The 17,505-nt window shown below is 35.8% G+C and overlaps 1 protein-coding gene across 2 annotated transcripts in view; it reads left to right on the top strand.

Moving 5' to 3' along the window:
• LOC127072947 (retinal homeobox protein Rx1-like) overlaps window positions 1-17,505 on the top strand; it is a 40,853-nt gene that overhangs the window by 9,319 nt on the left and 14,029 nt on the right. For both annotated transcript variants that reach the window (XM_051013846.1, XM_051013844.1), the window contains one exon: window positions 7,255-7,487. In XM_051013846.1, coding sequence (XP_050869803.1) covers window positions 7,255-7,487 — 233 coding nt within the window. The remainder of the gene's footprint in view (window positions 1-7,254; window positions 7,488-17,505) is intronic.

The following is a 17,505-nucleotide window of genomic DNA, read 5'->3' as shown; positions in this document are numbered from 1 at the left end:
TTAGAAGGAAACTTTATCCTCCAGGCAAGAACTTGATGACAGCTTAAGAGCCTTTTCTCTAAGGCAAGAGTCAGATAGAAAAGAGAGAGAGAGAGAGAGAGAGAGAGAACTAGTTCTTAAAGAGCACACGTTCGCAAGCACTTTGACAATTTAATAATTCGATACTGGGTACGCGAATAATCGACGAACCTGATACTCTCTTAGCCTATGGACGATCAAGAATCGTTTCTTCTCTTTCTCTCGTATATCCTATCCTTCTTTCTCTCTCTCTCTCTCTCTCTTTCTCTCTTACTACAGTATTTTTTGAACAGACCAACGGTCGAGAAGACAGTCAAGGATTAGTGGACTCGAGATATGGAACCTGTTCATTAATTTTATTAAAAGACATGCGGATTACTCGACCATACATGTTTCGAACGATGATCAAAGACCGTTGAGGATAAGCATTTTTCAAAGTGCTATGAAACACCACCATTGTCGAAAATAAATAAAAAAGAAATCGAAAAAAAAATCTTTTTAATGAAAAAAGAAATATATACATATATATACATGTGTATATATAAAAATAAAAAATTACAAAACAAAAACGTTTCATATAGACCGGCACCAATCGTTCGTGATACTTTCAACAAAGATTTGCAATTGTTCAAAAATAGATATCACATATCTCTATGCTTCTGTGCGCATTAAACGCATTCCTACATACACGTAGATACGCAAACGTAAACTTGAAATCTCGTAGATATAAACGAATCATTTCTTTTTTCTTTCTCTCTCTCTCTCTCTCTCTCTCTCTCCTCTATTTTTTAATATCGTTTAATATCGTCATCGGAGGAGAGGGACTGTAAAAGAAAAAAAGAAAAAGAGAGAACGACGAACGTTCTGTTTCGTTTTTTTTTTTGTGAATATATACCGTGGTTGGCCGTGTCATTCTTTGGCAGAGAGAGAGAAGAGGGAGAAAAAATAAATAAAAAAAGAAAATAAATAAATAAATAAATAAATAAATACATACATACATACATAGATATCGGTAGAATTTCAATAAAGCTTTAATCAAGATACATAAATTGTATCCTGGGCCATGATCGTTGATGGTCTTGTGCAGATATATGTATGTATGTCCAAGCAAATATATATATATATATATATATAAAGGTACCTATCTTGTTACGTTCTAATCTACGAAAGAATTTGTCCATGTCGGAAGATTCTCCCTTCCTCTCTCTCTCTTTCTCTCTGTTTCTCCGCTATTCTTTTCGATGAAGAAGAAGCAGCTTGGGGAGAAGAGTACGATCGATATGGTGCGTCGGATTAAATCGCGCGAAAGGTGACAGCGGCTTTTACGAAGAAATTTCCGTCGAAACTTTGTGCCGGCGCGCAAAGTGGCCATTGCGTTTCGTTCCGGAGATAAAAACCGAAAGAGTCGGCCCGAGCGGTGGAAGAAGACAAGAGAAAGAGAGGGAGAGAAAGAGAGAGAGAAAAATAGATAGATAAAGAAAGAGAGAAAGAGAGAAAGATATATAAGAAAAAGGAGAGGGGTTGAAAAGAAAAGGAAAGAAGAGCACCGGTGACGGTCCACGAGAAGACAAATTCTGTAATCTTCTTTGGTCGGCGAGCTAAGCCCTCTGTGTGACGGCATACCATCTTCTTTCTCTTATTTCCTATCCCCCGATTTTACTCCCTCTTTGTCTCGACCTGTCCTCCCACGCCGATCAAGGAAATTAGATTTCGAATCGACAGCCATGCTTAAGTATAAACGACGGAACGAGACGGCGTATCGTGCGTCTCGTCGAACATCGAGCAACGAAGTTTTTCATCCTCTCTCTCTCTCTCTTTCTCTTTCTCTCTTTCTCTCTCTTTCAATTTATGTATCTATCTTTTTACCATCCTACCGGGATAAAAAATAATTTGCTACGCTCCTGTCTACACCCTTCTCTCTCTTTCTCTCTCTCTCTCTCTCTCTCTCTCTCTCTCTCTCTCTCTCTCTCTCTCTCTCTGTCTGTCTGTCTGTCTTTTCCTTTCTCTATTTATAAGTTCGTAAATCTTATCATCGTAAATTTCGTATAATTTTCGCTTACTTTAATTTATCAATGTTAATAATTAAACTCATCAAATTTATTTTTTTTATTATTTCGTCAAACGTCGATATAATATATCTCGATCTATCCTGTTATATCCATCTAAAAGGTTAATTAACCATGTAAAATAAAGCACAATAAGTGGACTCTCGGAAATTTATCGTTGACCGAGTTTTAGCGAGAACTTATCTATATCGTATGTATTACGTAGATATATGTATCTATCTAAGTAAGTAACTTACTTGTCAACCTAGAATAAGGTGACTTCTTTTAGGAAAAGAGTAATAAACCTTTCACAGTTAACGTCAGTCCATTATAATCGGATTAATACGAGAGCTCGCATTCGAGGAAGTTAATCCGTTTAGCATTAATTATCGCACGTGACGTTTTCCTCGCAAATACGGCGACGAACGGGACGGATTATAGGATACCAGGTTGGATCGTAGCAATATCGGCGGCTGCTTCACTGAACTAACGAAAACGTTTAAGATCAGAAACGATAAGTATTTCGAATTTATATTATAACGCATCCGATAACATTATCGGTCTATCAGGCAAAAATCAATTCATTCGTAAAAAGTATAACATTTTTGAAAAATTTTAATCTCCACGATAAGAACGAAATATCCATTTAACAACGATATTAAAACAACGAAGAACAAATCCATAGATTTTACTTAACAAACGTCGTTTTCTTATACGTATTAAAATATATTATATAACTACTATCATATAATATGATATATATAATATATATATACATACTACATATACATACTACGATATAATATATTAATCTTAACTATAATACATTCATTATATAAATAATTAACTATATCATTTCTATGAAGAAAATTATTCTCGAGTTGAGAACGATTGATACGTACCTTTAAACCGTAACATCCGAAGGACGAAGGATTTTTACGGTAGGACAAAGGAATAAACTTTAGTGTAGGTACGATCGTACCGCGTTAACGTGACGGCAGCCTGTTTCTTAATCGGCACCTTAACTCGATTAAGCAGCCGAGAAGAATCAAAAGGGGCCCCCACGGCGTTTTAAAATTTATCAGCGATCAGTGTTGGCCCATTAGAGTCAGTAGGTAAGTCGGAATAGGAGGGTGGAGTGGGGGGTGAAGAGGAGTAGGGAGGAGGGAGGGGGTGGAGGGTTAAGAAAGCACGGGCCGACCACTTCGTCCATTATACTATCTTTTCGTGTCAATCTCTTAAGTAGCTAGAACGTGATAGAACACTCTTTTTTTTTCTTTCTTTCTCGAGATAGAGAGAGAGAGAGAGAGAGAGAGAGAGCGTGCGCACGCTTCCCCTCTTAAATACACGGTATCCGCGATTATTATCTTTCTCTCGTAGAAATACCGACAATGACCGACACCTTTTCGATCGGAGAATATTTGCTTAAATACATCTATTTCTTTTTCTTTTTGTTTTCTCTTTTCTCCCTCGTTGTATTTTGTTTTTATTATTATAACAAATATCAATTAAGCTATTTCACGGGTAATAAAAATCAAAAGAATATATATATACATATATACATATATACATACATGTATATGTAATATACTGTATTAATTTTCTTAATAGACATTTATAAAGTGTAAATATCGAGTAGCATGAACTAGTCGAGGTCAGGACGTACGAAATCACGAAGTTTAATTCGCAATTCGTCTTGCGAAGACGACGTAAATGAGAAAGAGAGAGAGAGAGAGAGGGAGAGAGAGAGAATCTAGAAACGTGTTAAACAGAAGGAGTAAGTGAGAGAGAGAGAGAGAGAGAGAGAGAGTCTAGCGGTGAACGCGTCGTCACGCCGACATTCTGCGCCTGCCTGGTAGAATTTAATCACGATGATGGTTACTCTGTCCCACCGAAACCAATTATTGCGCAGACGTATCCCCGCACGGCGTACACGCCCGTATACTTCGCTTTACCATATATATGTGTATATATATATATATATATATATATATATATATATATATATATATATATATATATACACTATTTCTCTCTAGAAGCAACTCCTGTAATCTCTATCGACTCAAAACTACTAGAAAATTTACTTCGAACGATTGACCCTCGATCTTCGATCAATCAACAATACTTTCAAATCGAGATAATTGCAAAATTGTCGTGCTACTTTTTGATATACATTTTGAAAAGTACTCTTTAATTTTAATCAATTAATTTGAATGTTACATATTATTGAAAGAAAGTTCGAAGGACTACGAGGATAAGATTGAAAATTAATATGAATTTGTTCTTGTATAAAATATAGATATCTACTGTTCAGAAAATAATCTTACGAATCGACAATTTTTATCTATTTTTTTACAATCATATGTTATTAAGTAAAAGTTGCAAGGATTATTAAAAAAAGATCGAGGAAGTAACAAGGATTCTCTTTTCTTTCTTTCTTTTTTTTTCTTCATACAAGTAAGTACTTTACTTTTCAAAAATAGTTATACCCATTGACCAAATTTTGTCGACCTTATTTCGGTAAAAAAGAAATCACAGTAGAAAAATAGTTAACGATAAAAATGTGAAGATAGAATATATATATATATATATATATATATATATATATATATATATATATATTATATACGACAAAATTTTTCATCTTTTTCCGTATAAATCAATTTCTTATCGTTAATTCGCATTGTAACCTATTAGCAAGAAACAGCAAAGATGTTGAAGGTGTATAGAAAGGGGTGGATCAGGAAGGGTGGTAAGGGAGTAGTCGGTGGCGTTGGAACTCTCGGGGGCCATTATTGATTGTTGTTGATAATTAGCCGGTATAGGCGCGTCAATCACGAAGCAAGGCAAGGTTATTAGCTCTTCCACGGACACAAGCCAAGCGTTCGTGAGTAGTAGACGTTCGTAGAGAGGAGGAAGCAAGAGAAAGAGGGAGAGATAGAGAGAGAGAGAGAGAGAGAGAGAGAGATAGAGAGAGAGGAGAGGCACGTAGGGCCGACGCTTAGGGCCGAGCCGCCATTGAGCCACCCGATTACCCCCCACAATTCGATCTAATGCGCTGCGCTCCGATGCGAGAGAAGGTTAATTATGCAGTTAATGAGAGCTTGAATATATATACCCCACGGTGCATGAATGTCCACGAAAGATTATGATGTTACTGACGACTGATAACTCAAACGCTACTGACTTTTATACACTATTAAATAATATAGATATAATATAATTTATTATTCTTATTTAATCTATGATCAAAATGGTATTAGTCGTAATAAGTAACAACTAGTTTTCCAAGAAAGATTACTTCTAATAGATATTAAATTTATGATAGGTTTAATATGTCAGAGATCTGTCGTTAGATGTTTAATATAAAAATCAATAACGTATATATATATATATATATATATATATATATATATATATATATATATATAGTCCCATTGGAATTACAAAATATACGTATCATAAGCAAAGAACAGCAACGTAGAATATATATGTATATTAGTATAGATAAGTAAGTAAATATGTAAGTAAGTACTTATTTATCATATTTAAATCGAAATTTAATTTATATTTAATCCTTTCGATCGCTCACCGAAGATATCATGCACTATGATTATCATTGAAATATTTTATTAATAATAATTTGTCAATGTCTTACGAAAAGAATAATTATTTACATATTTCAAAATATTATCGAAAATTACCACGGAGATTAGAAGGATAGAATATCAATTTTGTAAACAAAGAGAGGTAAATACGTACGTGTGTAATATACGGAGATTAATTCATCTACATAAATATCATGTATACATACATCTATGCTAAGTGACCGATCATAAACAATTCAGTATACCGTCGATCTTCGTCCTAGACACACGTGTGATTTATATTCTTACGTTAACGATCACATTCGACGAACTAACTTCTTCTTCGTGTAAAATGTTTTATATATTCCGTATAAATATAGCTATTTAATTATGCAGTACTAATCAATTTTATAGTTTTATATATATATACTTTATATATATATGTATGTAAATATATATATATAATTAATTTGTTCTTTATAATATCTTAATCAGGTTTATGTTTTCCTTTCTTTTCTTTTTCTTGTTTTGTTACTTTTTTAAGAGCCATCGAAAGTATTTTTGCTTTTTGTCTACGTAAAAAATGTTACTTGTGTGTAGTAAAAGAAGAAGGAGAGAGTAATTTGCAAATAAAATGGTCGCGTGCGCGTTCGAAAGTAGTAAATCTTGCGGTTCTCTTTGCTCATTTAACGATTACACAGCGTAGCTCACGAGTAAACGAGAGAGAGAGAAAGAGAGAGAGAGAGAGAGAGAGAGAGAGAGAAAGAAAGAAAGAGAGAGAGAACGGTTGTTAGTCGGTTGCTTTAGTAAAACGGTAGATAAGCAGCATTGACCCGACGTACAGCACGATATAAGATTTTACAAATGTTGCCATCGTGCCACTTGATTTCTCACGTGCCACCCGGTGTATGAACGTACGTGCTATCGCACACTTTACACAGTGGTCTTCAACTTATGCTAAAAACCGATATTGTCCCGTTTCTTAAAATCTAAGAATATTACCCTGCTAGTTTATTAAAGTAAACTTTGATAGCGTGCTTTAATCTATACGATTAAAGGAAAAAAATTAGCTAATAAATATATCCACGATTTTTCTTCTCTTCTTCTCTGTTTCTTTTTTTAATCTTCGATCAAGAATCATAATCATTTATTAAATATCCATATATAACTTTTCTCTCCTTTTTTTTTTCTTTTTTCTTTTTTTGGCGAATCGAAGAATAGAAGAAAAATTCAGTGAAATCGATTCAATTACGTTTCATAAAATTTGCGTTTCATTAATCAGTCCGATTAGAAATTATTTAACAGATGTATCTGTTGGCGATTATTTTCATTGATTTATTTATTTTTTTAAGCACGAACGTTAAGTATATCTGTGCATCGTAGAAAATAAAAATTCATTGATTAGATCCGAATGACGTCGAGAAGTAACAGAGTCCATGGTGATCGTAACTACCATTATCATGTTCGCATAATAGAGGTAATAGCTTGGTTGCCGGTGGATAAATCGATGACCATTACCAACCCCATTAGCCGTAACGACCGTTTCCTCGAAGGTCCCTAGCGCGTTTCTGACCGGCACGACGTGCCGCTTGCGTTTCCAGGTGAGAACAGCTGCAACTCAACTGGCGGTGGTAGCGACGAGGAACTTGGAGCGGGTTGCGGGGACGACATTAACGGGAATGGAGGAAAGAAGAAGCATCGTCGTAACAGAACGACCTTCACCACTTACCAGCTGCACGAACTTGAGAGAGCATTCGAAAAATCTCACTACCCTGACGTCTATTCCAGGGAGGAACTTGCTATGAAAGTCAATCTTCCTGAAGTTCGCGTTCAGGTGAGCAACAAATTCAAATTGAACTTTTGTTCTTTTCTTTTTCTTCTTTTCTCTTTCTATCTTTTCTTTTTTTTTCTTTTTCTTCTTTTTTTGTTTCTTTTAATTAAGTTATTATCCTTTTTTTTTTACGCGTTCACGTAAATATGTATATAAATTTAATTACTCTGCCTTATACGTTAATATAAGACGATACGCGCAACATTAATTGTTACCTCACACATCCGAGGATATAATCATTTTTAACGTAACGACTAATTAGTACTCGATCTTGGCAACAATTTTTACTGAATACAACGTATCGTTATATCATCGGAAATTGATCCTTGGATGGAAGATCTAACGATATAATATTGTCTCGGAAAGACAAAATATACGACACATATCCACGTATTAAAATTAATCGTTCATAGAGATTTCGAATGACGTTTATTTAAAAATACGAATTAAGTGAAATTTCATCTAATCGTTGAAATTATTCTGATAGTTTTGAATAAATTTGATATTAATGTAATCATAACGAGAGGATTAAAGAGAGAGATACAGAGAGAGAGAGAGAGAGAGAGAGAGAGAGAGAAGAAAAGAAAGAAAGAAAAAAAGAGACAGACAGAAAGATAGACAGAAATAGATTCTTTAGGATCGATGAACGATACGATTTATCGTTCCCACTTTGGAATTCGATGTGGTACGAACTAGTCGTGGCTGCTAGCCAACGGTAGAGGCTTTAATGGTAGCGTTTCCGTGCAAACAATCGGAACGGCAATCGCCGCCCAACGGCCGACGTTCACCGCCCAGCGTATTAAACTAAATTAAATTAATTATGTGCGTGACAGCGATAAAAGCACGCAGTCGCATGCGACGACGCATCGATTAGGTTTCTCTCTCTCCCAGGGGCACGTTTTCCCATACTCGTGCCAAACTTTACTCGTCTATAGGTATAATAACCTGCACGTTCGTTCCTGCCTACTAACACCGACACCTGCCTTTTATAATTCTTCAAAGGAGAGATTGATTTTCCTTTACTTTATTTTACTTTACTTTACTTTACTTTACTTTACTTTACTTTACTTTACTTTACTTTACTTTACTTTACTTTACTTTACTTTATTTTACTTTACTTTATTTTTTTTTTTTTTTATTTTTTTTATCTTTTTTATTTTTTTTCCTTTCGTTCATCATTGCAATCTTTCCTTCTTTTTTCTTTTCTTTTCTTTTCTTTTATTTTATTTTATTTTCTTTTTTTTTTTTTTTAACCAACCGCCACGATCATCAATAATGCATTCCGCATACATGTCGATCTTTACATACGATATCCCTCATATTATTTTATTTTACGTCGAGATTAAATATTACGAACGAATGGAATTATTTCACAATTCTACGACATAAGTAATTATCTATTCATTGATTTGAATAATACGAAAGAAAGGAAATGCATATGTGTGTACATATGTAGATAGATTGTGAAATAATTTTTTGAAAGTGGGTAATTTGTCGACGTGTATTTGTTAGAAAATGTACAAATAATAATCGACGTCAGTAATGATATTTTTTTTATATTAAGAAAGATTCAATGTTACGTATCGTGGTATATATAAAAAGAGATGAAAAAAATATATATATATACATATATTAAATATATATATGTAATATGAAACGTAAAACAATTTCGGAAGAAATTCTAATGGCGATCGTGTTTGTTCGTTACAAAACGTATAAATAATAATCGACGCATTAACGGTAATGATGATTTTTAATATTAAGAAAAATTAAATTGAATGTAGTACCCATATATCGTAATATAAAATAAAGGTGAATGATATAAACGCTTTTCATTCGTTCGGTGTAATAAAATGAAATTTATTGTTTCGACCCAATCGATTACGAGTTCGTTCCGAAACTGTACGCGCCCGTAACTTCGACGATTAACAAATCATCGCGATAAATGATGCAGTTTCGACGAGGTAATTGCTCGTCCTCCGATCCCACCCACAAACACCAATACACCTATACATATATAGAGGCTCGCACACACCCTTGTTTTTTTTTATCGTTTAACAATGCGAAATAGATTTTTACTTTGATATTCATCAACATAGCCGGACATGGGTTACAATCGCGTTGCTATGAACGAACTTATTAACAATTATTTCAATTAAAATCTTGATAACTAAAGAGATAGGAAGAGGGAGAGGGAAAGAGAGACAATGTACGCAATATTATTCGATAATAAAAACGATATTATATGTGTGTATGTGTATATGTACAATAGTTATATCTATTTATATATCGAACGATGGTAATAATCATTCGACGTGCCTCATTCTTTCGAGCTTATCGTTTCCACTTGATAATAGAAAGTATAAAGAAAGATTATTAAATATTATCCTCACGAACGTTAACTCGCGTTGATCATAGTTGAACAGTTTAATAGACGATCCATATAGCGTATTAGCATGTTAGCATTAGACGAATAGTAGATATACCTGCTCGTTGCTCGCTCGATTATTGTTCAGCAAACATAGATATAAATACATATGTATATATATATATATATGTATATATATTTATGTATACATACGTGAACAAACTTCTATCATGAAATGAACACGCGAGTAAAATAGTGGCATCTATTACGAGTTTACTTTTCGATCGCGATCTCAACGTTTTAGTATATCTAAATCGTCGTTTATCGTGAATAAAACGTCAAGCTTTCGTATAAAATGAAAAAAAGAGAAAGGAAGGAAGAAAGGAAGGAAGGAAGGAAGGAAGGAAGAAAGAAAGTAGGAAAGAGAGAAAGGAAAAGAAAAAAGAAAAGAGAAAAAAGAACTGGGTAGGACACCATAAAGCTTACTCGCCTGCTAGGAAAATGATGGCGCTCCGATCTCGATCGAAGGTATCTCTGGCAGAAAATGTAGCGGATCACGCAAGCGTATTTTTTACCGCTCTACGAATCGTGATCGAATATTATGCGCTCATACATATTATGTACGTTGAAACCGTTTATTAAAAATTTCCTGCTGCGTGTCCTCGACGATTAAAACAGACTCGAACGTTTTCGAACTTAAACCGAGACTGTGAATAGATTATATATATATATACACACATGTTTGTGTATGTGTGTGTGTGTGTATATGTTTGGAATAATACTAGTAACGAGAATATTATCGAAAGAAAAAAAAAATGAAAGAAAGAAATAAATTTAGGAATTAGAACGAATTGATTAGAAAGGAGATAAACGGATAGATAAAGAATTAGATATAAAGATAGATAATTATCATGTCTCGATAAAGATCCAAATAATTCAGTGAGATTATCTCGTTATTCAAAGCAAGCCAATTTCAAAGCTAGCGTTTCGTATTTCGCGAGATCGGATAAAACAACGCGTTTTAATTAACTTCACCGCCCTCCCTGTTCCTTCCGCCTCGCGGAATTGAGAAAAGAGAACGGAAAGCTTAACGGGAACGTTTAAGAACGGCTATACGAACTCTCTCTCTCTCTTTTTCTCTCTCTTTATTTCTCTCTCTCTCTTTCTCTCTCTTTCTTTCTCTCTCTTTCTCTTTCTCTCTAAAAAAACAGTAGCATCAAACGAGAGGAAAGGTCGTTCTCTCTATCTATCTATCTCTCTCTCTCTTCCTCTCTCTCTCTCTTTCTCTTTCTCTCTCTGTTTCTCCGTAAAGGCAAAGGACGACGGAGGCGTCGTTCTCCGACTAGAGAATCGCAATTAAAAATTTAAATTACGTTTAAAACCCACCGACTACCACCGTGCCGTTCTCTCTTTCCAACCAGACCGCACCATTTTTTTCCAATTCGAAAGGACAGATGGAAGGAGAAAGAAAAAGAGAACCACTCTCTCTCTCTCTCCCTCTCTTTTATTCTTATCACTTCCCCTTTTTCTACATTTTCCATCATACTAAAGAATCGTATCAAAAAGAAGAAGAAGAAGAAGAAGAAGAGAAGAAAGAAGAAGAGGAGGAGGAGAAGAAGCAGAAGGCGGAAGATGAAGGGGTGCCCCTAAGGTACACCTAATCGCATAATCCTATTAGAGGAGAACAGACAAGCCGGTTGAATCTCTCTCTCTCTCTCTCTCTCTCTTTTTCATTTTCTCTTTCTCTCTTATGAAGAGTCTCGCGAACGCACCTCGTTCGGCTTCGTTTTTAATTGATAGCGCACGCCAATCCTATCTGTCGGATTTATTAGGCCGACGAGATGGTTCGTGCCACGCATGAGAGAGAGATAGAAAAACAGGGAGAGAAAGAGACAGATAGAAAGAAACAGAGAGAGAGAGAGAGAAGGGATGATATATAGGCGATGACGAAGGGCGGGAAACGATGCTTTTATTGGCCGGACCGTAGAGTTTCCACCCAGGATAAAACCGAGAAGAGGTAGAGGAGTATGAGGAAGTAAAAGAGAGACAGAGAGAGAGAGAGAGAGAGAGAGAGAGAAGATAGTTGGGTACCGAGGGCTCACTCGGTGGTCGGCGGTCTGATTGCGAGCGGGAAAACGCTGCCCGTTTCCCCAGATTTTCATGGTGCTCGCTTTTCTATACGCTTTTACCTGGTCATTTAGCTGGACCTCTCTCTACATGTTGGAGAAAGAGAGAAAGAGAAAGAGAGAAAGAGAAAGAGAGAGAAAAAGAGAGGGTGAGAGTGAGAGTGAGTGTCAGGCCACGGAGATTAACACTGTTTTCTCGCCATAATTAGGAAGTTTATTGGATGTGTCGTTACTTGGAAAGTTTGTATCAACTCAACACTTACAATTATATATATATATATATATGTGTATGTGTGTGTAATAATGTGAACATATGTATATAGGTATATACAAATCGAAAATTTTGTCTTGATTTATTCGAAACGATTATTAATCGGATATGAGACGCGCGATAATAAACTTCGTTGTTTCTTTCTTTTATTCTTTCTTCTTTTTTATTTTCTATTGATATATTTTTTTTTTTCTTTTAATTATAGAATCCTCGATCGTAAAAGATAAAATATACGAACGATGAAATATAAGAGTTTCAAATGATAGGTAATAAACGTAAGTTCGTTATCGTCGAAAAATATATCCACTGTCGTGAAATTGTCAGGGTAACATTTAAGCAGTTACCGTGGCTATTTTACGAATTGAAATGAAGAACGAGGAACGCGATATTTATCTGGAAAATCTCAGGTATAGAAAGAGTAAAGGTTGGACTATTCGTATACTATATATGTTTATATACATCCATACATATATATATATACACATATATACATATATATATATACACAAATGTATACGTGTGCGTCTATATAACGTTTCCGGGTTGCAACCACAGAAGAGTGGAATCGACAACGGTGGAATCTAGCGAGGCAGGCGGAAAAAAGCGGGCAGATTGATTTTTCGCGGTAGGCCAACTAATTTGGAATCGAGGGAGACGGGTGAATGACCAATGTTCGATGGCTCTGGCCGTCGGACGATTGCCAATTGGAAAAATACTCCAATTCGATTACAATTTTTTTCGATGGCCGCACACAACGGCGCGGAAGAATTTAAAATCGTTCTTCGAATCTCTCTCTCTCTCTCTCTGTTTCTATGAAAAGCTTTCTATGTACGTATATGCAATATACGAGAGAGAGAGAGAGAGAGAGAGAGAGAGGTAGAGAGAAACAGTAGAGATAAAGTGAAAAAAAGGAAAAGATCGATAAAACCGTTACGCGTCCCGCAATTCGTTTCTGAAATGTTTCAAAAGAGAGATTAAACGTTAATTCGCTTGGTGTTCCATTTTATTCGCGAAACATTTTTATATTCTTTTCAATAAATATGAACTTCGATTTCTTATACATATATAGATACATACATATATGTATATGTATGTGTATATATATATATATGTATATATATGCATGTCTATATATGGATACATTACCAAAAATTCTAGACGAGACTTTTCTGTTCTTCATTTGCTATCATTTTCTTTTCTTTTTCTTTCATTCCTCCTAAGAGAAAAGATCAGTATATCGCGTCGAATATATCTCGTAACTTTGACGTTACTTTTCCAATTAAATTTTTATTTAGATTCGATTCATCGTGTATGTGTAAAAAAAAAACGATTAAAACAAAGAAAAAAAAGGAAAAAGGAAAAGAAAGGAAAAAGTAGTAAAGTACTTGCTGAGATCGAAGGATTCGCACGACGAGGAATAATAACGAGCAGACTTTTATAGGTCGTAGTGAGAGAATGTAAATCGCACGCAAGAACTAATTTCGCAGCCGTTATCGAATTATCGCCGGTTCGCGAGCTACATTTACATCGGGAGGTGCATTAAATGTTACGCGACAGTCATGGCGGGATAGTTACGCGATGTACATACATTAATTACGTTACATTCGTTTAATCGTTCCAACCCGCAACGTAGTTGCACGAATAGATGTATGGATCCATGGATATGTGGATGCATACACGTGCGCGTGTATGTGTGTGTGTGTGTACGAGTAAGTCTATGAGAGTCGGGTGATAGCACACACGCGCGCGTACACACACATAATACGTAAGCGGCTTAACGATGGAGATTGATCACGCGCGAGTTCGTTAATTAGTCGACAATCATAACGATTTTCCTAAAAGGGGACGAACTATTTAACTTCTAACGCTTTCGAAAATTTCTAATATTATCAATTGAATTAGAGTCCGTTCGTTTAAATCGAATATTTCGATTTTACCTTCCAGTTTTAATAGATTCCAATCGAAAATGGTTACGGTTAATGATCAAACGGTTAACTTAGAAATGTATTTACGTCGATCGCAAACTGTCAAATGAAACGTCGGCCGTTTGGCTTCTTGCCATCGATACGATAAAACACTAATACCTATCTATTTCAATTATTTTCTATTCGATCCATTTTTAGAATTAATTACTTATCCGTTCTATATTAAGAAAATCTTTTTTTTTTTTTTTTGATCGACGGCAATTAATCGAGAAACCATTTAGATAAATAACTTCGATCATATCCCGCGAATCGATCCAAGAAGATCTTTTCTAACGTCGTAGCGTGAGAACGATTTAAATTTCCCGCTTCTGAGAGAAAACATGTTTCTTGAACTCTTTTCAAAGCACTTTCGCGTTGTTAACCGAGTCACGAAACATCCGAAATTGCGTGCACGTTTAATTAATTTTCAAAGTTTTGCGGGAACACGAGGCGAGGAGAGAAAAAATAAAAAAGAAAAACAAAAAATAAAAACGAGGTGACGCTAAGAGCTCGTGTAATACATTAATAAGGGTTACATTTTTCCATCGTAAAATCGTTTCTTTAAAATCGAGAACGACCGTAAGATATGTTTTCATTTTTCTCGTAATTATAAATCTAGTACTTAATTATAAATAGAATAAAATAGAAGAGAGATTTCTTTTTTTTTTTTGTTACACACACACACACAAATACATGCATATATATATATATATATATATATATATATATATATAACGAATAAGTACCTATCCACATACACGAAAGGAGGAAAACAAGCAATCGATGTTATAGTAGTAGCAAGCGTCAGGCATCCAGTTCGGCGGAGCGTTTAATTCGACTTTATTAGGGGAGTTAAATCGTGATCGTTAACGTCGACACGGTGCCGGGACACGAATCGCAGGTGACCGGTAAGGGTAAAATTATCTATAGGGTGTCAAATCAAACGTAACCATGACTACGATTCAAAATTTTCCTTTTTTTTTTGTTTTTCCCTTTCTTTCTTTTCTTCTTTTTCTTTTTCTTCTTCAAACTTTTATTCTCCGTCAGAGCGAAGTCAAGCGAGGAGAAAGTAAAAAAAAAGAGAAAGAAAAAAGAAGGAGAAAAGACCTTCCTTTATTTTTTATTTTCGCAAATTGATCGTAAGAAAGAAATTTTATATGATACGAACACTGCGATAATTCGATTTGGTTGGGGAGAAGAGGAACAAAAAAAAGAAAAAAGAAGAAAGAAAAGAAAAGAAAAAAAAATTGATTCCCTTGGTTCAAAACATGGTAGAATCAAACGTCAGCCCTCTCTTTCTCTTTCTCTTTCTCTTTCTCTCTTCGCGTTCACCCTTCGATAGCCGTGGTCAACGGACCGAGGACCATAAGCTTCGCGTCGTAATATTAATACCCATAGGTGACACCATAAAGTCGTTTAATGCGACATTCAGTGAGAACTCTTGCAACAGGCACTTTTCTCTCTCTCTCCCCCTCTCTCTCTTCTTCGTAGTTGACACACTATATAAATCAAAATAATAGTCCGAGGAACGATACGATTATATTATATCATAACAACAAATCGACAAATATATCAACGTTACATTACGTCATTATAATATTCAATTCTTTATCGAGACAAAAGTGTTGCGTTCTCAAACGAATCCTAAACAATCTTCTTCTCACGATGACCGCTTGTAAAATTACTTTCTCCGAAGAAGAAAAAAAAAAAAGAAATGAAATACGAAAGAAAAAAAGAAAGAAATGGAACAAACGAAATCGTTAAAAAAAAGAAATTGTAACGCAACGCTCTAAAACATTTACGTGGACATTGAAAAATGATTCTGTCATCGTAAATCGTAATAGTCTCGTCATTTTGTAGGAACGAACGAACGAACGAACAAGTGAGAGTAAGAGTGAGTGAGAAGTATATGAGAGAAAGAAAGACAGAAAGAAAAAGAAAGAGAGAGAGAGAGAGAGAGGGATGTTAGTCACTCTCGCGAATAAAAGAGCTGGTTCGATATCCGTAAGGAAAAGGTGGTGCTTGGGAATACAAATGTTATTACAGGAGAAGACCTGTGATCTTCCTCGTGCGAATGGTCTTTCACTTTACTCTCACCCCTCTCTATTTCTCCCTCTCTTTCTACCTCTCCCTCTCTCTCTCTTCCTCTTCCTCTTCCTCTTCCACTCTCTTCCTCACTCTCTCTTTCTAACACCTCAGAAGATCGTTTTTCTTGTGGGTGCGATGTTTCCAAGCGGAAAATAAGATAATGGCAGGCTAGACGCGAGATGACGAGAGAAAATGGGGCGGCGAGAAATAGCAAAGATCGTGGGAGCTTGGACACCTGCGAAAAGAGAGAGAGAGAGAGAGTAAGAGAATACGAAGGGTGGCAAGGAAAGAAAAAAAATAAAGCGTGTCTCGAGACACACCGTAGTCCGCGCGAAAAAAGAAGAGAGGGGGACGCGTTAGAGAGGGTGGGAGGTGGTAGGGAGAGTGAAGATAGCTAACCCGGAAATAGTCCCTCAATCGAAAAGGGAAAGGATCTTTTCGTAGTTTCTTTTATAACGAGTCGATAGACCGTTGATAATCGAGTCATCGTTTTTTACAAAGACCGAAACAACGACACCGAATCGATATCAAAATCTAAATTGTAATACGTTAAAAAGACATCAGATTTTATACAGGATCGTTTATATATATATATATGGATATCTTTTCGTAATTACGTTTAGAATTTGGAAGATCGCCATGTTGACGTCAATAGAAACGAGTAGAATATTTGACAAGATCGTTCGTTTCTTCTTCTTTTCCTTTTTCTTTTTATCGACAATCGGGATCAAGATATCGTCTCGCGAATAGACGGAAATCGAAGCCAGAAGGGTTCTTCACTAAACCGTCGAGACCTTCGATGAACCCCTTTGGAAAAGGCGTTTAGAGATGGAAGAGGTAGGTGTAGGTAGATAGGTAGGTAGGTAGGTAGGTAGGTAGGTAGGTAGGTAGAGAAAAGGGGTAGGGATGGGGTGGAACGGGTTAGAAGGTGGAGGGTGGAATGAGTATGGGGGCAAAGGGCGGTAGGTAGGAGGAAGCGGAAGGCGTCCTTCGATCCTCTACGGACCGCGCGAGCATGCGGAGAGGGTAAACTCTCTCTCTTGCAGCGCCGTCTAACGAGTATTATAATTACTGTCGCGTAACTCAATATTGCCCCCTCGATATGCTAAACTCCCGCGGAATATAGTGTTAATAGGCGTGGAATGGCGCGGGACAACACCCCGCTTCTATTAATTGCACTTCACCCTAAATGCAAATTGTTCGA

This window comes from Vespula vulgaris, chromosome 2 (genome assembly GCF_905475345.1).
Source record: "Vespula vulgaris chromosome 2, iyVesVulg1.1, whole genome shotgun sequence".
NCBI classification, from domain to species: Eukaryota; Metazoa; Arthropoda; class Insecta; order Hymenoptera; family Vespidae; genus Vespula; species Vespula vulgaris.
Note: the sequence above shows the minus strand (reverse complement) of the source record. Positions and strands in the feature narration are given on the sequence as shown.